The 23938-nt window shown below is 37.9% G+C and overlaps 1 protein-coding gene across 1 annotated transcript; it reads right to left on the reverse strand.

The window, feature by feature from the left end:
- Window positions 1-23380, reverse strand: LOC141761341 (uncharacterized). The gene is made up of 19 exons (XM_074624676.1): window positions 22807-23380; window positions 19547-19649; window positions 18730-19071; window positions 17286-17579; window positions 5368-5499; window positions 4972-5147; window positions 4547-4639; window positions 4267-4365; window positions 3927-3971; window positions 3504-3599; window positions 3302-3397; window positions 2973-3017; window positions 2645-2758; window positions 2354-2437; window positions 2042-2158; window positions 1171-1257; window positions 854-964; window positions 293-315; window positions 1-34 (listed from the first exon to the last, which is right to left on the reverse strand). The coding sequence occupies exons 1-19, from the start codon at window positions 22825-22827 to the stop codon at window positions 1-3; spliced, it is 2112 nt and encodes a 703-aa protein (XP_074480777.1). The 5' UTR covers window positions 22828-23380.
- Between the last annotated feature and the right edge of the window lie 558 nt (window positions 23381-23938).

The raw sequence follows: 23938 nt of genomic DNA on the forward strand, positions 1-23938 counted from the left end.
TCAGAAATCGGCTACCACCACCGTGGCCAGACATCTGTAAAATACAGAGGTCACAGACTTACAAACAGAATCATTGAATCATTAAATAATGAAAGTAATCTTATTATTATTATTATTATTATTATTATTATTATTATTATTGTACTAATAATAACAATAACAACAACAATAATAATGTTATTATTATTATCAATAATCAAATCAACTCACAGTGATGTTGCTTCCAGGCGTGAGTTTAAATGATTTCTCAAATGTGTATGAGATGTTTTTTTCATTGACCTGCATTTCTAACCTCCAGCCTCCCAGTGGTTGGTCCTGTAGGAGGGAAATTAGGCACAAGAGGGAGGATGAGACTAAAAGAGACTAATACATTAATGTTGAGCTGCCTTAACATGAAAAGATAACCGTGAGGTGAGGTGCACAGTGCAGGTATTATATGTCATCAAAGAGTGAGCAAGTAACGTTATTTACTGTTTCTAGGCAACAGCAGTTGTATCTGTTATCTCATTGGTTGCGCTCTGACATGTCAGCAGCAACCGAGGTCAAAGTTGAAATAATTTGAACTTTGAGTGCAGCGCTTGGTGGCAAATTTGAGCGGCAACACCAGCACGGCAATTTCACTGATCATGTGTGGACGACTTTACAGTTGAATCCATTGTGTTTATACAGTAAATGATTGTCTGTTATTTCCGTCTTCACATGAAAACAAGAGAAAGTGATTCTGGGGTAAACATCAGGTCATTATCTTAGTTTGTTCCATCAGAATATCCCAGGATACACTTGGTTAACATACAGCTGAACTGCTATACATTTAACACTTATAAAGTACTCATACAGACACAAACAGCATTACCTGATGGGACTTGTTTATGAGATGGATATTTTTGCCCTTTTGGTTGACCTCAACGACAATGAGAGGTTCTGTGGTTGAGCTCTGACTGGCTGAGCTGCTCTTGTCCTCCATCTGTATCATAGATACATCCAACATGTAATTATAAAATAAAAACTTTACATTTGATCCCAGATTAGATTGAATGTGAATAAATAGATGTACTGTTTCACTTATTTGAGTTTCAATTATTTAATTTCTCAGATTTGCTCTCATGGTTAGTTTGATCATGTTTGTCTCAAAAACAAATCAAAGTCACACGGAGAAGATAAAAGATGAACCTCAAGGTTCTTGGTCACCAGCTCCTCCGGATCTTTCTCAACACCCTGTTGTTTCTTCTGCTGCTCATCATAGAGCTGTTTGTTAAACTGGGAGAGAGGAGAGATGAAGTAAATGTTCACATTAATGTCTGGATGAATTCTCATTGTGATCAGATGGATGATGAAACTGGTCTGTGGTGTTGCTGCTTACAGCTTTCTAGAGAACTGATCATACAAACAACTAAACACTCAACTCTGCTTTTCATTGGTCCTCAGTAATACACCTGATATAGTTGAGTCACATCACGACTACTCAGAAACACCAGTAGAATAAACTCTGGTTCACAGGAGAAAACACACCAAGTCTGACTACTAGTGGTCAGAAACACTGATGAAATACACTTATCAGATGTATTAATTACCAAATAGACATATTAATCACTTGCTTTGACATAACCTGTAAAGTAGAGCATGGATTTAATTAGATTTAATTGCTTACGGACATCATTATGAACTGATGATATGTTCCAGTAGTCACATTAAATACAGTGGACTTCCATCTGCTTGATATCTGTGAATGGTGTTTCCATCTCACTCATCTCAGTTAAACACAAAAACATTGAAAAAATATGTTGGCTTTTTTTCTTATCTTGATTTATTTTCTCTGAACCAATAAATGAGAGTGGAGGGACTTCATCTTTTATTCTTTGGTCCTGATTTTAACATGACATGTGGTTCTGGTTTCAGTCTTTACTTCTACTTTTGACATCATCTGATTTAAAAAAAAATTACTTTTAATCTTGTCAGCACACAATTAATGAGTGAAAGTGAGAAGAACAAAGTAGGCGTGTCAGTCATCTAAATCCAGAAAGTTAATAATAATCATATTAACCTCTTTTTTCTGGGACTCCAAATCATTCTTCAGTTTCTCCACTTCCCTCTGAGCGTCCTTTCTTCTCTGTGTCTCCTGTAGGAGCTGACTGTGGATATCAGCCTGGTTTCCCTTCAGCTGGTAGAGAAGAGAGACAAGGAGAAAGACTAGATAAGAGACATGCTCTATTTTCAGCCATGGGAGTGATAATACAACACAATCACACCTAAAAACACAACAATGACATGGCTGGAAACAAATCACTATGTTGATGAGAAGATATAGAAAAGGAGAAAAACAGCCAAATACATTGTTGAAAGTAAAATAATTAACCATTGAAGTGTTGTCCTGCAGCTCATTTCCCTTCATCTGAACTTCTGGCTCAGCTTGGTGTCTCCTGTGCTGTTCATCCTGGAGCTGAGTAGAGACACATTCTTTCAATAGAATATATTTTAAAGGAACAAGACAACACTAACATATAAAGAGGCCTGTAAAGATACACATTCATGTACATCAGAAACCCCAGATAAACATTCTCCGTAACGTTGTTTTGTATTATTATTTCAAAACCATAATGTTCTAATTTTGGAAGATAAACCTTTATTGGAGAATACAAACACTAACCTCCCTGTTCTTAGTCTTCATCTCCTCCTCCAGGGTCTGAACTCTGTTCTCAGATTCGTGTCTCCTCTGCTGCTCATCCTGGATCTTCTGTCTGGAAACTATCTGCCACTTAAACTGAAAGAGAGAGAGGAGACAGAGGTTAGAGACAAGATGAGAAACATGTCTCTTATCAGGGAATGCAATCATAAATATTAAATATATCTCATGGTCTGATTTGTGTGAATTTTTCATTTTCAGTAGAGTTGAGATCATTCAGCTGTTCCTGTTAGAAACTCTGCAGTTCAACAGTTTGACCAGAAAAACACATGAAATGAAAACTACCACTTACCCCAGAGGAGGAAGAACGGACTGGAGCGGCTCGGCTTCTTTCCAACTGGGGACAAATGGAGAGGTTAAGAGAAAACGGGACAACCGTCATTACAAAAGACGTGACTTGACTTGGTTAGAGTCCTGTGTTTGTTGGACCCTCCAAACTCCCCACCAACCCAACATAAGTGGTCCTTCTAACTTTATATTCTACGTAACTAGCTCTGAAGTTAGACTTCCGTCACGACACAACATGCTACAAACTCCACGTTACAACCGTCACTACAGAACACTGCTCCTTCATGCATGATATATTAATAGGTACAGCAAAATAAAGGTTGAAAGATGAACCTCCATGTTGTTGGACTCCATCTGGGTCTGCAGGTTGGTCTCCATCCTCTGAATCTGATCCTGGAGCTGCTGGACTTCAGCTTCTTTGTCTTCAAACTGGGAGGAAAGAGAAGATGAGAGACAATATATATAGATATAGATATATTAGACTTAGATGGAGAAGCCAAAAAAAGAAAACATATTTTGAGGAAAAGATATAAACCTCCTTAATGTTGGCGTCTGATTCCTTCTGTTGGTTCTCCAACTTCTTCTTCAGTGTCTCCACTTCCTTCTTCTGCTGATCTTCCTGACTGGGACTCTGGATCATATTAAGACATGTGACTGAACATCATATACAATCACCCATTCACCCCAATCATCTGATTTCTGCTGAATAACCAGTGAGAAAGCTCAGCTCTCTATATAAATTATTATAAATTCTGCATTTCAGCAGCATGTGGGATGTAAGATATGTTTCCCCCTCAGTATATAATGTACAAGTTCTGAACCTCTTTCAGGGCTGCACAGTTTTATCTGTTTATGAATCCAGTCTGATTATCTCTGTGTTTGGTATTTGATATATATATAAATGCTGTATATTATATAAATGTATTGTATATATTGTACTTATATAATGACCACTTACCAAAGGTAATGAAAAGATGCTACGGGTGTTTCTAGTTCTCTCCAGCTGGAAGGAGGAGGACATGAAGAGACACATGAGAACCACATTAAATCATGAGAGTAATGATTCAACCTGATGGTTCAGTTACACTGAGTACAATATGAACAAGTAGCTTCATATTCAGTCAAGTGGATCTCAGTAAACACTTTGATCATCTAGTGTTCCTCAAACAGCAGAAATGTTGAGTTGAGAGTCTGTCTGCAGGTTAGAGGCTCAGATGAGAGAACTCATTCAACCTGATCTATCTCTGTCTCTATTGATTCTGTATTAATAATAGAGAGATGAAGATGAAGACATGAACCTCTTTGTTCTCCAGCTCTTCCTTCAGGCTCTGCAGCTCGTTGTCGTTCCTCTTCTTCTCTTCATGGAGCTGCTGCAGCTCAGCTCCTTTAGTTTCTATCTGGAAGGACAGAGACAAGGTGGAGAGAGACAATGAGAGACATGTTGAATTATTAGTTATTAATTTATTTAGATCTGGTCGTAACCTGCACAAACTACTGTAGGTTTGATCTACACTATAGATGACAAAATGTGACTTCAAACTGAAATCAATGTGTTATATTATTAAAGAGAACATGAACCTCAATCTTCTTGGTCTGCAGCTCCTCTTTCAGGGTCTGAACCTCCTTCTTCTGCTCCTCCTGGAGCTGCTGCTCAGATCTCTTCTTCTTAAACTGAGAGGAGAGATGATGAACAGAAACATGATACAAGACATGATTTTATTTTATAACATACCACACAACATGTTTTCCTTGCATTTCTGGCTCATCTCTCTTTTTCTCTTATTTTAATCTCCTCTAACGTTTGCTCACATCTTCATCTCTTTGTCTGAATCGTGTCTCTTCTGTTCCATTTCTGTTGAACCTCTGAACATCAGTTAAAGTTAGCTCTCAGTCATCACTGCTCTTATTCTCTTCTTAGTTCTTTTGGAAACACAGATCCTGTTTGCTGCTCAACTTGCTCAGATCAAATATTATTTATAGTAAAGTCCTGTTTCTTTACTTACATGTTTGCTCTTCTTCTGTCCGTTTCCCTTCAGAACCTCCATTTCCACCGTTTCATGTGGCATGAGCGTCTCTCTCTCTCTTTCTTCAGTGACACACTGATCTACAGTTTTGTTAGTTTCAGAGCAGTTCTTCTTTTCTCCTTTTTCAGTTTGATCCCTGCAGTTTCTCTTGGTCTCTGTGTGAAAACATAAAGGCAGCAGAGTTAAAGTATAAAAAACATGTTCATATCACAGCATATGAGACATTTGAGTCTACAATGAAGTATGAAATGTGTTATAAAAATATAAGACCTAACCATTTGACTGATTGGTAATAAAAGTAGACATACCATCACATTTTCTATCAACACCATAAAAACTGTGAGAATAACTTTTATTAATAAATGTGTGACTTACTGATTCTGTTTAGTCTCCATTTCCACAAAACAAAGAGAAGCAACAGAATAAACATGATGATCCAAACAGCCAAACTAACAGCCAAACCAGTGATGACGTGAACAGAACTGGACTGGACGTTAAAGAAATCATCTGAAATGATAAAACACAGAATAACATTTTTAGAAAACTGGACCTCTGCTATCTGAAACTGAAACTATAATCACATCGTACAAAATAATATTTCTTTACTTGAAATAGGGATGTGTGTCTCTCTGGTCTGGTTGGTGTTCTTCTGTTGGACTCTACAGGTGAAGCTGTTGCTGTGTCTCTTCTCCACAGTCACTCTGCTGTTGACAGTATAGAGGTCATCAGGACCTCTGACTGTCTCTGGAGGTCCAGCAGAGAGGAGGTTTCCCTCACCGTCCAGCCACAACACCTCAGGCTCTGGATACCAGCCTTCAGACCTGCAGTCTAACATCACTCCACTGCTGGCCTTATTGATCCCTGCTAAAGTTATGACGGGTGAGGAGACAGCACCTGATGCAGAGCAAAAGGAAAAATGTAAAACAGTGTAAGTGGAACGCTTACATAGTGCATCGCCAAATTAAGATTATTTGAACATCCTGATAAGTGGCTATCTAATGACACAAGGAGGCTTTAAAAAAGAGCAAAACATGCACCACAAACATACATATCATGCACTTACCAACAACTAGTTCAACAAAAGATTGCCGGTCCAGTCCTGGAATAAAACATCTGTATCTTCCCTGATCAGCGATTTTCACTTTTGACAGCTTCAGTGAAATGTTTCCAGACTTCAGCTCATCGAGGAACAGTGATGTTCTTCCCTCGAAGGATTTGTGTTTTTTACTCACGAGTTCTTGACCAGAACGCCACACATGGACAAACCTGGGGTTCAGGTCAGGCCTCGTCCACTCCAACGTCAAGTCAGTAGCATCTTCTGCAGGTACCAGATGACATGGCAAAATGATGTCATCGCCAAGTGTTGCTACTATTGGCTGAGATGAGCCTGGAAAGACAAATTTATAGTTTAATAAAGGAAGTACAAGTTATCAACTCCAATTAGAGGCGAAGTCCCGCCTCTCCCAGTGGACCACTAATGGATATTATTTCGGAAAAAACATTAACGGTAGTCTGCGAGAGACAAATATTTTTAGATCCTGTTTGAATTGTGCCATGAATCACACATTATGATGTTTGTCAATTTAAAACATAATTTTTCAAGTCAAGAAAGTCTCAGTTTGTTGTAAATCTATTGAAGTATCAGACTGTGAAAATACGTAATTAGAAAGACGACAAAACCAAGAGTGGCGTAGTGACGTCATTAAGACACATTATTTCCTTTATTATACTTTATTACTTTATTATACTTTTCTACTGTGCTTGAGCAATCAAGTTTTTTCTGCAGCAAAGTTAATTTGACATTTTATTAGAAACAAAAAATAACATTTCTAGCATTTTAGCCTTTATTGATGGTAGACAGTAGAGATAGACTAGCTCTGGTGTTCACGCCGTAGTATTGACTTGTTAGTGACATAAAAGTGATCCATTGAGACTGTATTTGTGTGTAAGTTACCTCTACAGAAGTGTGTTAGGAGAAGGAGGAAGACCAAAACATGGAGTGTTCTGAGATGAGTATTTAGGGTTTTTCCATCTGTGTTGAAAAGCATCATGGAGCTCTGAAAATGAACAGAAACCAGTGATAACAATGTTAACTTACAGGGAGTAGGGCTTTTTAATACTTCTTTATGTAACACTTGAGCCAACAATGAAGTAATACCTAAACATGCTTTAAAGAAAGAATGCCTGAATTATAAACAATCCAATCTCTTGGGAAGGTATTCCGCACTTTAGCATTTTCGTGTGTCATTTTTACCCCTCGAAACAAAACTACAGTAACGACTGCAGATAGGTCTAGGAAAAACATCAAGGTTGGGCTTAAAATAAGAATGTAAACTAAGTAAAATATGTCACTCAAAAACACGTCATTAACATCATTAACGTAACTTCAAAATAACTCAACAACACTCAGGCACTCAATCACCTACACCGTTTGTTTTATTCTGCATCACTAGCTCTGAGCGTGGCATATTTAATGTTTTTGCATTGCAGTCAATACAGACTACATGGTGTAAACATGACACGCCAAAAGCAAGAACAGCATTCTTGTTGCACGTGAAATGCCATATTCTGTGCTCTACTATTAAGTTACACATATTATATGTCATCATATTATATCCACTGTTTGATTCACACAAACTCTGCAGATACCAACTCTTCTACAAATGTTTACAAAGTGTCATGACTTTTTTTACTCTCACTTTTGTTGCTTAAGAATTTAAAGCATCCCACAGTGAACATAACATGTGTTTTGAAGCTCAGTTAGTTATACTTGAAACCTTTCCATGTTACAAAGTCAAATATCTCCTATACATTACTATAATCACAATAAAGACTGTCACAGTAAATCAGCTTCGTGTTAAAACAGGTGTCTTGTTAAAATGCTCAAAATTCAAATAACATTTCAAGGCTGTTGAAATTAAAACAGTTCAACTGTAATTGACTTACATTTGAAATACATTTTGCGTCTGCATGCAATTTTCCCTTTTGACACAAAGGCTATAAAACGGTATTATCTGTTCTCAAGTGGAGTTGTACTTGAGAGAGACCAAAACTCAGAATGCAGACACAGTTTTTATAAAGGTTTCTAATGTATTTTAGATTAAATGTCAGACAAACCTGTTGAATGTTGCTCGTCCCAGTCTCCTCACATGACTGTGTGGCAAAGTCTGTAAATCATTGATAGTTTCCCGACCTTTAGTTTGATTATCAACTGCCTCATTTGCAAATCTAGCAACGGCTCAGTCATTCCTTCTTCATAAGTTCTATTAGTACTTATTCAATGTTGTATTGTGTCTAGTGTGCAAATGTCTCTGAAACCGCAAGAGACATTTCTTTCTGTTGCAATGTTTCATCAACAAACTCACCATTAAAGCCACATTAATATGCAGACTCCTGCACTTAAAATTACAATTATTACAGATATATAAAACATGCAGTGTCAAGATTCAAACCAGACATGTCTGTTTCTCTTTGAGTGCCTCGGTTTATGATCACCTGAACTTTGGCCTCATTTGCCAGGTAACCGGTTACAAAATAATACATAAATTAGTCGGTATCATAGTAACACTAACACCGGCTCTTTGTTTTGACAGTTTAGGAGAAGCAAATGTTCATTAAGGCAGATTACAGGCCTGCTATTTTACTGCAGGAGGCAGGATAGGACTTTCAATTCTCATAACACCTTCAGTATCAGCCTTATTTTTATTCAGTGTTTGTGGCTGGCAAAGAACCTGGAAGTGAAATACAAAGATAAAAGAGAGAAACAAGGATATTTGATATCTGTAAATACTGTAGTTGCCCTGGAGGATCCTGAATATCATGTAGCTGTGTTTGAACATTAGTGGAAACAGTCACCTGCTACACCAAAGGGTATTGGCTCTACAGCAGCAATACTGGTCAGTATGCATGACTCTGCTGCTTGTGATGCGATCCCTGGCCAACAGGAAACCAAGGTTTAGTTTGATGGGTTAATTAATTTCATTATTGTATGGTAGTATTTTTGAGGGGTTTAGATAATCAACCACATGACGAGTAATGGGGTTACAAAAGATTTCAGAAAAACAAACAAGTCCGTAATCGGGCAATTTGATTCTTTTTGCGAATTCATCAATATGCGCCTGTCTTGGCAGCTAATGATGATATGGGGGTAACTTTGATTAACGTAACTGATGGTGGACACAGCCTCGCTCTTTCATTCCTTTAACCTCCTTTGTGAAAAGGTCGGAGATATTTGTATATACCCAAAAGCCTGTTTATATCCAAGTCTTTCATGATGTTCTTTGTGAATGAATGTACAATGTAAACAGAATGTACCAATATCAGATGCAAAATTGTATCCTTATGTATAAAGATTTTTATTTTGTAAAAGAAAACACTTGACATTACCCAAAGGAAATATTGTCAAATATGTACATCAGCATCTGGACTCAAACATCGAATCAAATATCAAACATGTATTTATCTTTTTATATCTTCATTATAGAAAATGCAGTATGGAAATATACAGTATATTGAGAGTATGAATTGAATTAAAAACAATACAAAAAGTAGAAAAACATAGATCTGATGAGGTCTAATATAAATATTCAATCTGGTAAACATATAAAATACAAGTTCCTGAGTTACGTTACCTCACATTTAGATTTTGAGATACATTTATTTTACTCTTTGTCTTTATAACATTTGATGATGATGATGATGATATATATATTTGCCTTAACAATGAAGAATGTTCTCCAGTAATGCAGCAGCAATAAAACAGTTACATTTTTTCAAACAAAATGTAATGAAGTTTGATTTGATATTACATTTAGTTGCTCCCACATCAAAAAGTAATGTGACATAATGTTCACTGGTCATTACTATAATATGTGTTTTTGCATGAAGATCTGAGTCATGATGTTTCTGATTTATAATGTTAGTTAATGTGGGAATTTTCTCTCATGACCCTTTCCTGTTGCTGATAAAAGCAGCTAAAAGGTAAGATAAGCTAAAGAAAAAAGAAGTAGGCACACAAAAAAAAGGAAATTAATTAATATCCTTCAGTGACTATAAACTGAGTTGATGTTGTATCTCTCCAGTGTGGTTGATGAGGGTGAACTGCAGTTTGTCTCTATTGCTCCAGCACTTCAGGTCCTTCCACACCAGGTCAGAGGGAGGATAATTGGAACCATAATTTGGGACCCACATCTGTAAAATGCAAAGGTCACAGACTTATGAGCAGTAAGTTAAATCATTAAATAATCAAAGTAACAAAGCATTATTATTATTATTATTAAATTTAGTTTCAAATGGAACTCAACAACAATGGTGAAAGACAGAAGAACGAAAAGGACAATAGCAACAACATAAATTAAGAAATCATTAACGACTTACATTGACAGTGTTTCTAGACCTGAGTGTAAATGAACGATCAAATTTGTATGTGATGGGTTTTGTATCGTTGAACTGTCCTTGTAATATCCAGTCTCCCAGTAGTTGTTTCTACAGGAGGTAAATTGGGCAGGATAGGGAGGTGGAGAGAAAGAAAGACTAATGAATGAATGTTACAGTTGAATTTGATGCGTTTATAAATGACATGAAAACAAGAGAAAGTGTATTCTCAGGTAAACAGCAGGCAGGCTGTTCTCATACACCGTTCATAGCTATACCTACAAAAAGTAATGCACTGTAATTTGTGTATATCCCAGAAAAGGAAATTGTATTCAATCCACGTAAATCGTGCACCAGGAAGTACAAACAATGGCAAACGCAGCATATAGGGAGGAGGTCGGGGTGGATGGGCGGGTAAAAAAAAAACTGACTTTCACCCAGAAGGCCGCTGTTCGTGTCCCTTGTGAAACCAGAAGTCAGAATTTACTTATTTGTCACGTAAACCAACGTAAACCACCTAAACCTAACCGAGTGGATATTTTCCTAAACCTAACTAAGTAGTTTTGTTGCCCAAACCTTACTAAGTAGTTTTGTTACCTAATCCTAACTAAGTAGTTTTCTTGCCTAAACCTAAATAAGTAGTTTTGTTACCTAAACTTAACTAAGTAGTTTTGTTACCTAATCCTAACTAAGTAGTTTTGTTACCTAAACTTAAATAAGTAGTTTTGTTGTCGAAACCTAAAAGTAGTTTTGTGACCTAAACTTAACTAAGTTGTTTCCTTTTTTGAAAAGACTGGAGCGGAAATTAAAATTTGCCTCATGCGTTCCCAGACACTCGTAGGAAAGAAACCACGGTTAATGAGGAATAACTTTTTGTAAGATATTATACAAACCGTTGAATGAGGATTAGTTGCAGCAGGTCATTAGCTTGGTTTGAACGGTCCATCTCTGGATACACTTAGATAACATATTGCTAGACATATAATAAACACTTATAAAGTACTCATACAGAGTCCATACACAAAAAACAACATTACCTGCTGGGACGTGTTTCTGAGACGGATATATTTGCCCTGTTGGTCGACCTCAATGACAATGAGAGGTTCTGTGGTTGAGCTCTGACTGCCTGAGCTGCTGTTGTCCTGATGAAAGGACTGAGAATCATCAGCCTCCAGGACATTGCATCTGCTTGTGTTTACCTGAGAGAGAGACAACAAACAGATTAGTCATTCAACACTAATGAAGTAACCAACAGACGGATGCTGATCTTTCAGCAGTAGATTAATGCAGGAAGTGATGGTCTGAACCGTTTAACTGCTGACTGAAGCTGTGTTCTGACTTTTTAAGCTGTTAAAGAGAATTTTTGGACAAAGTGAATTTCTAATTTGTCTATTTAGTTTGTTTTTAGAAATATTAAACAGTATTGATTGTTAATACATGTTCCTCTAACAGTAGGTCGTGTGTTCAGACAGACAGGAGGAACATTTTAGACGTGGTGCGAGAGCAAACAAAGTCAATGGAAAGAAGTTTGCTTCAGACTTAGAAAGGTCAGAGGTCATACTGACTTGTTCTATGGACAGCTGCTGTGGCACTTTGTGGTCTGTTCAGTCTCAGATTTGCTCTCATGTTTTTTCTGATTTGTTTTGGTTTCAGACAAATGTCAATTATTTGTGAAGAAGATTAAAAGAAAGTGAGATGAAAACAGATACATTAATAAACAGTGTTTTAGGTAATAAATGAACCTTGGTCTGCATCTCTTTCTTTAGGTTCTCCACTTCTTTCTCAGCTTCCTCCCTTTTAGTCTTCTCATCATGGAGCTGCTTCTCAATCTGGAGGTAAAGAGAGATGAAGAGAGACATTTAGTTTCATTCAGTACTTTATTTAGTCCACATTATATCCTGATGAACTAGTTTCTGATTGGCTGGATGTTGTGATAATGTGCACATAGTTAGTCTCAGGTTTAACCTGTTTACTCTGAGCACATCTAGACTGTAAATATCAGGTACTTCATTATACTATTACACTACGGTACTGTATCATACACTATAATATACACTACTAAATTCAGTACTCTTGCGCTATTTGCACTACCATTGGCACACTGTCACTTCACTGCTGTACTTATGTTATCTTTTATTTTATCTTACTTTATTCTATTCGATTTGATCTCTTTTTAAGGTGTATTGGTGTTGCAACTGTTGTTTAAGTTACTGGATGCCTAAATTTCCTTCGGGAACAATAAAGTATCTATCTATGTAGGTGTTACAATCAGTGAATGACTTAAATGATGGGTTCAACATGTAATTAGAAAATAAGAACATTTAACTAAACTGAAACCTGTTCATACTCAGACATTTTGACTCAGGTTCAATTATTCTGTGTAGATTTATACTGGAAACACCCGCTGAGGTCTCCCCTCTCCAACCAGCGCATTAATCATTAAACTGTTTTTACTGTTTAAACCACTGTTAAACCAACAATGCTCAATAAAGAGATGCTTCTTCTTTGGATTTTCAAAATATCATACTTTGTCAAATATGTGTTGGTTACTGTATGTAGCTATTTACCTGCAGGAAGAATGTTACTAAATAGTTTTACAGATTTGTATTATTGTACTAGTGCAGTGCCCGTGAAAATCATGTCTACAACAGGCTGAATGTTTGGTCTGTGGTGTTGCTGCTTGCAGCTTTCTAGAGAACTGATCATACAAACAACTAAACACTCAACTCTGCTCTTCGTTGGTCCTCAGTAATACACGTTTAAGTTAGTATGGTAGAAACATCCACTAGTTGAGTTTCAGGTTCAGAGTGGTGCTGTCCCTGTAGACTATCCACTCAGACTAGTTTGGTTGTAACGTTATTCTATCCAGCATCCAGCAGCAGAAGTGAAGTTCAGTCAATGAGCTGCTGTCTGTAAAGACCTGCTGCTGATGACATGCTGGACTCAGTCTGCAGAGAACTAAAGCTCAGAGTGATGTCACTTGTTTATTCAAAGTTTATTAATATTGAACGTATCGCTTGTCCACATTGCACCACACTGCATGTCCTCTGGTACTTTGTTACTCCTGCAAATATTTTTGCAACCACAATAAACATCTTCACTGTTCTTCATTCTGATGAGAGTTATGTGTGTGTGTGTGTGTGTGTGTGTGTGTGTGTGTGTGTGTACCTCTCCCTTCAGCTGGTTGATCTCTTCCTTCTTGATCTTCAGTTGCTGTTTTGTCTCCTTCAGCTCTTCATTAGTCTTCTTCCACTCTTCATTAGTCTTCTTCCACTCTTCATTAGTCTTCTTCCACTCTTCATTAGTCTTCTTCCACTCTTCATTAGTCTTCTTCCACTCTTCATTAGTCTTCTTCCACAGTGCATCAGCTGCTTGTTCTTTGTCCTTCAGCTAACAGACAGACAGATGAATGTTGATTTCAACTGTTAGTAAATCATGATCAGACACAGATACTCAATAAACATATATTCATCTGTTAGTGTTCCTTTTAATGTGAGAAGTGTTTGACCCTGATGTTCAGTATGAGGTCCTGGAGACGCTGGACTCTTTAACTGCTCTAAAAGATACTAAACATTGTTTTATGACCTCGATACTTCATGACGTATAACTTGTGTTAAATTGCTTCTTGACATCATTATGAACTGATGATATGTTCCAGTAGTCACATTACTTTTTTATATTTTGTAAAACCAGGTTAAATTTCCATCTACAAAAATGACATCAATAAAAATCAAATCTTTATCACATTTGATCACAGATTAGATTTAATATGAATAAATAGATTTACTGTTTCACTTCTTTGGGTTTCAGTTATTCTCAGATTTGCTCTCATGGTTAATTTAATCTCAGCAACAAATCAAAGTCATAACAAGAAGTTTAAACAATGATCTGGTGAAAAGATGAACCTCAGTGTTCTTGGTCATCAGCTGCTTCAGATCTCTCTCAGCTTCCTCTTTCTTCTGCTGCTCATCAGAGAGCTGTTTGTTAAAGTGGGAGAGAGGAGAGATGAAGTTAATGTTCACATTAATATCTGGATGAATTCTCATTGTGATCAGCTGGATGATGAAACCTGTTCATACTCAGACAGTTTGACTCAGTTTACTCTGAGTGGATTAATACTGGAAACATAACACTGCTTTATCATCTGTTACATCAACAATACTGAATACAGAGATGCTTCTGCTTTAGAGTTATAAAATACCATACCTACTACCTGCAGGAAGAATGGAACTGAATAGTTATACACATTTGTATTACTAGTTCAGTGTCTATCCAGAACATGTCTGTCTACAACAGGCTGAATGTTTGGTCTGTGGTGTTGCTGCTTGCAGCTTTCTAGAGAACTGATCATACAAACAACTAAACACTCAACTCTGCTCTTCATTGGTCCTCAGTAATACACTTGATATAGTTGAGTCACATCACGACTACTCAGAAACACCGGTAGAATAAACTCTAGTTCACAGGAGAAAACACACCAAGTCTGACTACTGGTGGTCAGAAACACTGATGAAATACACTTATCAGATGAATTAATTACCAAATAGGTTTATTCAAAGTTTATTAATATTAAACAAAACTGCACTAATCTTAACCCTGCATGTCCTCTGGTCCTGATCGTTACACCCTCCTAGTGTGAAGTAGATTGGACTCTATTATGAAACATGTATTCTAATGTGTCTTTCAGCACTTTTTTGCTCCTGCAAATATTGCTTGTGGTTTGTCCTTCAGCTAACAGACAGACAGATGGATGTTGATTTCAACTGTTAGTAAATCATAATCAGACACAGATACACAATAAACATATATTCATCTGTTAGTGTTCCTTTTAATGTGAGAAGTGTTTGACCCTGATGTTCAGTATGAGGTCCTGGAGACGCTGGACTCTTTAACTGCTCTAAAATATACTAAACATTGTTTTATCACCTCGATACTTCATGACTTTTAACTTGTGTTAAACTGCTTCTTGACATCATTATGAACTGATGATTTGTTCCAGTAGTCACATTACTGTTTCTGTATTGTACTCATACATTGTATGTATTGTACATTATATAAATGTATTGTACATATTGTACTTATATGATGACCACTTGGGTGTTTTGAATTCTCTCCATCTGGAAGGAGGAGGACATGAAGAGACACATGAGAACCACATTAAATCATGAGAGTAATGATTCAACCTGATGGTTCAGTTTCACTGAGTACAACATGAACAAGTAGCTTCATATTCAGTCAAGTGGATCTCAGTAAACACTTTGATCATCTAGTGTTCCTCAAACAGCAGAAATGTTGAGTTGAGAGTCTGTCTGCAGGTTAGAGGCTCAGATGAGAGAACTCATTCAACCTGATCTATCTCTGTCTCTATTTATTCTGTATTAATAATAGAGAGATGAAGATGAAGACATGAACCTCTTTGTTCTTGTTCTCCAGCTCTTCCTTCTGGCTCTGCAGCTCGTTCTCGTTCCTCTTCTTCTCTTCATGGAGCTGCTGCAGCTCAGCTCCTTTAGTTTCTATCTGGAAGGACAGAGACAAGGTGGAGAGAGACAATGAGAGACATGTTGTCAGGGTTATGAATTCACAGGGGGACCCAAACGCAGAGTTACAGGCAGAAAAGGTAGTTTTTAAATAAAAGCGAGCTTTAATAAATCCAGCTGAATAATCCAAACAACAAAAACCAACAGGCATCAAATAAAACAAAAATGCAGGGTCTGAACCTCCTTCTCAGCTTCCTCCATCCTCTTCTGCTCCTCCCTCCTCTTCTCCTCCATCCTCTCCTGCTCCTCCCTCCTCTTCTCCTCCATCCTCTCCTGCTCCTCCCTCCTCTTCTCCTCCATCCTCTCCTGCTCCTCCCTCCTCTTCTCCTCCATCCTCTCCTGCTCCTCCTGGAGCTGCTGCTCAGATCTCTCCTGAGAGGGCAAAGATGAACACAGACATGATACAAGATATGATTTTATAATATCAGTGAAGACACCACACAACATGTTTTCTTTGCATTTCTGGCTCATCTCTGTTATTTCTGTATTCTAATCTCCTCTAACGTTTGCTCACATCTTCATCTCTTTGTCTGAATCGTGCCTCTTCTTTTTCATTTCTCTTGAACCTCTGAACATCAGTTAAAGTTAGCTCTCAGTCATCACTGCTCTTGTTCTCTTCTTAAACCAGTAGTAGGCAGTATATTCCATAATAACCTTTCAGCATATTATAATTCAAATGTTCTGAGAGACTTCTGCTCCTCATGGCTCTGTTTTTATAAAAATAACTTTTTGAATCATATTTGCTCATTTCTACCCACTGCAGCTTTAATTATTTTGGACACTGAAAGTAATGTCCTGTTTCTTTACTTACAAGTTTGCTCTTCATGAGCGTCTCTCTCTCTCTTTGATCCAGGGGGTTTCTCTGTGTCTCTTTGTGTAAAAAAAAAAAGGAAGGAGAGTTAAAGGCATTTACGTTCATTTTAAGAAATCACAGAGACATTTGAGTCTAAAATGAAGTATAAAATGGGTTATAAAAAGAAGACTGAATTGGCCTAATGGGAAATAAAAGTAGACATGCCATCACATTTTTTATCAACATCATAACCTGTAAAATACAGACATTTTCATTTCCAATTAAAATTGAATTTACAAAATTCATATCACTATTCTCCATAAAACCTGTGAGAATAACGTTTATTAATAAATGTGTAACTTACTGATTATGATTTTTCTCCATTTCCACACAACAAAGAGAAGCAACAGAATAAACACGATGCAAACAGCCAAACTAACAGCCAAACCAGTGTTGACGGGAGCAGATCTGGACTGGAGCTTAAAGAAATCATCTGAAATGATAAAACACAGAATAACATTAATATAAATCCTTAGCAATTTGAAACTAAAATAATAAATCACATAATAAAACACAATATTTTTTTTTACTTGAAATAGAGATGTGTGCCTCTCTGGTCTGGTTGGTCTTCTTCTGTTGGACTCTACAGGTGAAGCTGTTGCTGTGTCTCTTCTCCACAGTCACTCTGCTGCTGACAGTATAGAGGTCATCAGGACCTCTGACTGTCTCTGGAGGTCCAGCAGAGAGGAGGTTTCCCTCACCGTCCAGCCACAACACCTCAGGCTCTGGATACCAGCCTTCAGACCTGCAGTCTAACATCACTCCTCTGGTGGCTTCATTAATCCCTGATAAAGTGATGACCGGGTAGGAAGCAGCACCTGATGCTGAGTAAAAGGAAACATTTAAAACAGAAGTCAGCAATACAATCACCACACGAATGATTAAATGTATTTTATAAATATCTTCTGCATTAGCGTTGTTTATACGGCAAATAAACCCAGTTGGTCCCTGAACTGATGATGAAGCTGCTTGAAGTCAAAGGGGTCACATATTTACTGCTGCCAATGCTAAAACCTGAAAATTCAAAAACAGTTTGCATCGGAAAACTGGTCTTAGATTATTGCATATCAGATTATGTGTTTGTTAAACTTTGTTAGGTGTCATATACAGTTTACTAATCAACCTAATGAGACAACATTTCTGCCCATGACATCTACAACTGAGCTGTTCTTATAAAACATGTTTAACCCTCATTTATACTGATGTTTCATGACTGTCATTGTGTTCTTCATCTCCCAACATCACTGGCTGACTATGACGAGCTGTTTTAACATTTAATAGTTAACCTTGATTATCCAGAATTAACATTAACAACTAGTTGTGACTAGTCGGAGTTCTTATTCCAGATATCTACAACGTCATTGTGTCTAGTCAGAACGACATTTAGAGCTATCTGTAATTCAGTTCTGACTATCCTAAATAACAGTTACAGATATCTACAACCTCATTATGACTAGTCAGAGTTGTTGTTATGACGTTGCTCATCAAGGCTTCCCATTGGATATTGGCCCAACGAAGCATCTGAACAGTGTCAGCAGAAGCTTTTGCTAACTTGGATAGTTCGGTAAAGTGTGAAAGATATTCACAGATTCAAACTTCCCGGATCAATAACTCATAAGTTGTTAAAACACAGACGAGGGCTCTTTCTAACTGTAGTGAGGTAGACAACGAGCTGCAACCTCACTTTAATCACAACGAGCCTTTTAGTCCTCCGAACTGGACACATATCATCGGTCTCAATGTGCGGCCGGCTGTGGCCAACGAGAGCTTTGTTCACTAGAGAGTTGTGGTAGAAATGTACAGCGTGTTGTAGATTTATTGTCTCCAGACATACTTTATACACCCATACAGCTGCAGTGAAGCGCCATCGTAGTTTTGAATAGCTTCCGCCCCCTTCTGACCTCATTACAGATATCTGCAACCTCATTTTACCAAGTCACAACTCGTGTGTGTAGATACACTGTGTCCACTTACCAACAACAAGCTCAACCAAAGATCCTTTACTCAGGTCTGCAACATAGCATTGGTATCTCCCCTCATCAGAAAGTTTCACTTTGGAGAGTTTCAGTGAAATGTTTCCGTGCTTCAGTCCATCAGTGAACAGTGATGTTCTTCCTGTGTAGGATGGATCTTTAACATGTACGAGGTCCTTGCCAGCACGCCACACAAAGACAGCTATAGAGTTCAGGTCGGGTCTCGTCCACTCCAACGTCATGGCAGAAACATCCTCTGCAGGTTCCAGATGGCATGGCAAAATGATGTCATCGCCAACTAATGCTACTATTGGCTGAGATAGACCAATCATCTGAGACTGACCTGAAGAAATAGATATGTTAATTCATTCCTGCAGTAGGAAGGAGTTAAATATGTTCATTTCTATAAGGCTCGTTGTACATTATGATGCTGTGCTAATAGCAGCAGACAGCAGTGGAATGTAACTTTACTCAAGTACTGTTCATATAGAAGGTATCCTATCTACAACATGTTCACTACAATGTATTTAATTTGTTTTTCCTGAACAGTTTTCCGTAGCAACTAAAGCACAAGTTGCTTTAGTGTTAAAAGTGATTATGTCACTTTATAATGACGTCAATAACTGTAGACAACATGTGCTTATACTGTAGATGACATTGAAACACTTCAGTTCTCTGAAACAAACCAAAAGCTTCAAGAACCAATGACATCATGTTTTTGTGAGAGTCCAAAAACACTGAACATCAGTCTTTAAGCTTTCATTTAATTACATATATTGATATGATTTGATGTGACTTTAATACTTTGTGTGAGTTACCTCCCAGAGAGTGTGTTAGGAGAAGATGGAAAACCAAAACACTGAGGGGTCTGAGTGGAGACTGAAGGGACAGTCCGGTCCTCTGGGGAAGCATCTTAAAGCTCTGAAAATCAAATGAGAGCAGCGATACATCATATGGAAAAAACATATATGCTTTGGAAAGCAGCAAAATAACTAATCCAGTAAAAACAATACCATTAATACTGTGACGTGTCCATGTAATATAGTTGAACTTTCACTTCTGCAACACAGACGGTCCTATAGAGAGTTCATATGGATACTATCTATGTATGGGGCAGTTAAAACTGAGATATGCTTTAACTTTTCATACCAACATGGCAGAGACGGCTCCTTAATGAATTTTAAAAGTGCTTTGATTCTGCCAAACTCGTTCAATAGTTTATCCTTCATTAGAGCTCTTTACGTGAGATACAAAGTCCACTGACTGCTATAAAAATGATAAAAAAAAATGTTGCAGTCAAAACTAACAAGCGTCTGTTTAAAATAATCATAAAAACCAAAGTCTGGTTGAATTTGAAATAATCAACACAATTACTCAACATTTGAAAGACGTTTCCTCGATGGTTTCAATGTTTTACACCGGTTTTAAAACAGACTTAATTATCTTTTAGAGAGTATTATACTACAAAGCCCACGACTCTGAATGCAGACCCACTTTTAATGTCGATAAAGTGATACCAAGTTTAAGAATAGAAGTCAGTTGAATCATTTACAGGCTGTTGACTTTGGCTCTCACTTCTTTTATCTACTGCAGAGTGCTCATGCATTATATTTAGTTTGTAGTGCACATCATGTAGTAACAGCTCATGTAGTTCCCCCCTGAGCTTCCATATGTTATGTATTATATGTCACTTTCAAACTTAACAGCCACAAACTAGAGACCTAGAGCATTCAGAGGATGGATGGATCAGACTAGAGACCTAGAGCATTCAGAGGATGGATGGATCAGACTAGAGACCTAGAGCATTCAGAGGATGGATGGATCAGACTAGAGACCTAGAGCATTCAGAGGATGGATGGATCAGACTAGAGACCTAGAGCATTCAGATGATGGATGGATCAGACTAGAGACCTAGAGCATTCAGAGGATGGATGGATCAAACTAGAGACCTAGAGCATTCAGAGGATGGATGGATCAAACTAGAGACCTAGAACATTCAGAGGATGGATGGATCAAACTAGAGACCTAGAGCATTCAGAGGATGGATGGATCAAACTAGAGACCTAGAGCATTCAGAGGATGGATGGATCAGACTAGAGACCTAGAGCATTCAGAGGATGGATGGATCAGACTAGAGACCTAGAGCATTCAGATGATGGATGGATCAGACTAGAGACCTAGAGCATTCAGAGGATGGATGGATCAAACTAGAGACCTAGAGCATTCAGAGGATGGATGGATCAAACTAGAGGCCTAGAGCATTCAGAGGATGGATGGATACGACTAGAGACCTAGAGCATTCAGAGGATGGATGGATCAGACTAGAGACCTAGAGCATTCAGAGGATGGATGGATCAAACTAGAGACCTAGAGCATTCAGAGGATGGATGGATCAGACTAGAGACCTAGAGCATTCAGAGGATGGATGGATCATACTAGAGACCTAGAGCATTCAGATGATGGATGGATCAGACTAGAGACCTAGAGCATTCAGATGATGGATGGATCAGACTAGAGACCTAGAGCATTCAGAGGATGGATGGCTTTCCTTGCTAGATTGATCAATAAGGGGGTTTCTGAGACGTTTACACAACAGAAGTGCTCGCCATCCAATCACCAAAAAAACGTTGAAGAAATCTCCAAATGTCAAAAGTTTTTGATCCCAAATCACAGCATGACTTTTCATCAATTCTCCAATGGTAAAAAAATCTGTGTAACAAATGGTATCAATCCGAAAAAATTGCTGCAACAACTTATGAGACTTGATAGAGCATGGAGATGGACATCATAGACTTCTATCATAATGTTCTAAACACATTTTTACAATTCATCTAATTCATGTTTATTTATGACTAGAACAACTTGACTCACAGTGCTGAGCTGACTCGCAAATTAATCTCCAGGTTCTCAGCTTTCAGATGATGTACAACACTTATATGTGACATCTACTGTTGACCTGCTATCTCCCCCTAAACACCCCCTGGACCTCCTAAAGACCCCCTGGACCCCCTAAAGACCCCCTGGACCTCCTAAAAACAGACGGCTCTGCTGTGGGTCTCAGAGGGTTAATAACTGAGTTAAACTTTAAACACAGTCTGGTGATTGGGTCTGATTTCCTACGCTCAGAGTGTTTGTAACTGATCACTAGAATAAAATATTACAGCTTCAATCAAAACCACCAGGAATAATATCAATATCCTTTTATTGTCTTAGTAATTTAGAAAAGGGGAGAGTTCAGGAAGTAGTTGTTAGGTCTGCTATCTCACCAGAGGCCTGGACTACGAAACTGGTTCACTTCTTATCAGGGTAGATCTCCATGGTCACTGATGCTGAACGGCTAACCTGTTCTGGAGCAGGTTATGTTCCAGATAAGAGATCAACTTCTATGAAAGCACCTCCTACTGACCCATCAGAGCTCCGTGTGGTGATTATATGATAATATCACACACATATGAAGAAGTTTAAGTCATAATCATAATAAAAACAACACAGTTAAACTGAGAAATGCAGGAAGAACAGCTGACTTTATGCTGGGGGTGTTTAAAGCTTTGAATTATGTTTTTATATTTATTTAGTTTTACTTCCTCTTGAGTCCGTTTCACACCGTCAGAGAGGAGGAACACAGCTGAAAGACGCAACATCATACTCACAGTGTAAACTAGGTGTAATCTATTCATCTATTACACTCTGAAAAGTTATTTATATTTAGATGACTATATCTGACTTTTGAGTGTTCCTCTAAATTAATAAATCTGTTAATTTACACATTCACACATCTGGAGTTTTTTCTTTTTCCAGCTGTTCTTTCTGCATCTGGCAGCTTCATCTGTGTTACTGTTAGTCTGATTAAGAGTTTAACTTCTTCGTATTTGTTCTAATATAGTTTCTTCCTTTGTTAAATGTGTCTCTCTGTCTGCTGTCAGTCAGTCAGTCAGTCAGTCAGTCAGTCAGTCAGTCAGTCAGTCAGTCAGTCTGTCAGTAGTCTTGTTCATGTCTGTGATTGGTCAGATTCTGTAAACACCTCCTCGTTCATGTGAACGCGCTCATATCCAGACTGAGAAACCCTGAGTTGACTTACTGAGTTGATAACCAGCTTCATAGTAGAGTTTAGTGAGATCTCGGTTGTTATGTTAAGTGAAGCCAGATAACCAGAAGACACCCCGGGTATGTTGAACTCGCTTCGTAGTGCAGGAGAGCGTTATCACCAAGCCCTCGGGAAGTGCGTCTGTCGTTGATCCCAACTCCCGTACAGGGGCGTGTCCAGACATTTTTGATAGGGGTGGCACCAGTGGGGCACTGACTTATGCGGGGGTGGCATGAAGTGTGAGCAGGAGCGCCTGCGCACAGACATATACACTCACGTATGCACGCACACACACACACAAGAAAATACACACACACACCCAGGTGTCGGCATAGCATTAATTTACCATTTTTGTCTCCACAACCCATATCTACTTCACTTACTAACACTGCAAGCAAGAACAGACCTACTAGTCACAACATTCAGGAAAAGGCAACATACAAATGTGATTGAAAACTACCATACTTTATTCTAACCTCAAAACAACCTTCCAAGGTATGATATACAGTACATACAAAAAAGACAATGCACTTTCTGTATAAAGTGCCAACAAAATTACAATAAATAAGCCTGTTTGGGCAAATAATTTACTTGACAAAACTTGTCACATGTGCCACAGTGTAGTAAGTTACTGTAGTATTCTCAGCAACAGAGAAACCTGAACTCCCAGGTATAAACAAAAGTCACATCCCTCCTCACATACCAGCAAATCCTGTTTTAACATTGTAAAGTGAACTGTTAAATAATGCCAAAATAATTTGTAAATTCCCAAAGTAGGTTACATACAAAAGAAAATCCTTATTCTAAAACAGTCACTTTATAAAGTGCCAACAAAATTAAAATAAATAAGACTCTTTGGGCAAAATATTTACTTGACAAAACTGTGCAAAACTTTACATGTGCAACAATGTAAATGGTTGGAGGTACAGACCGTGTAGAATATTTTATCAACAGAGATAGCTGATCTTACCAGAGCTTATGTGTGCATAAAAAAAGCTTACATCACTTGTAACAAATCTTGTTTCAACACTGATTTGTTACAGTAATAATGCTACAAAATAACCTGTGACTCCAAAAGCCAACATAAGAAAACAATGCACATTAAAAAACACAGTCACTCTCCGCC

Source organism: Sebastes fasciatus, chromosome 22 (genome assembly GCF_043250625.1).
Source record: "Sebastes fasciatus isolate fSebFas1 chromosome 22, fSebFas1.pri, whole genome shotgun sequence".
NCBI lineage: Eukaryota > Metazoa > Chordata > Actinopteri > Perciformes > Sebastidae > Sebastes > Sebastes fasciatus.

What these genes read in the sequence shown, in the direction of transcription:
- LOC141761341 (XM_074624676.1), bottom strand. Translation starts at nt 22,827, where the DNA reads ATGAAGCTGGTTATCAACTCA. An exon ending in GACAGAAGAAGAGCAAACAT is followed by an intron (nt 4,640 to 4,971) that starts GTAAGTAAAGAA and finishes CTCTCCTCTCAG; the next exon opens with TTTAAGAAGAAGAGATCTGA. An exon ending in TGGAGTCCCAGAAAAAAGAG is followed by an intron (nt 1,258 to 2,041) that starts GTTAATATGATT and finishes CCTCTCTCCCAG; the next exon opens with TTTAACAAACAGCTCTATGA.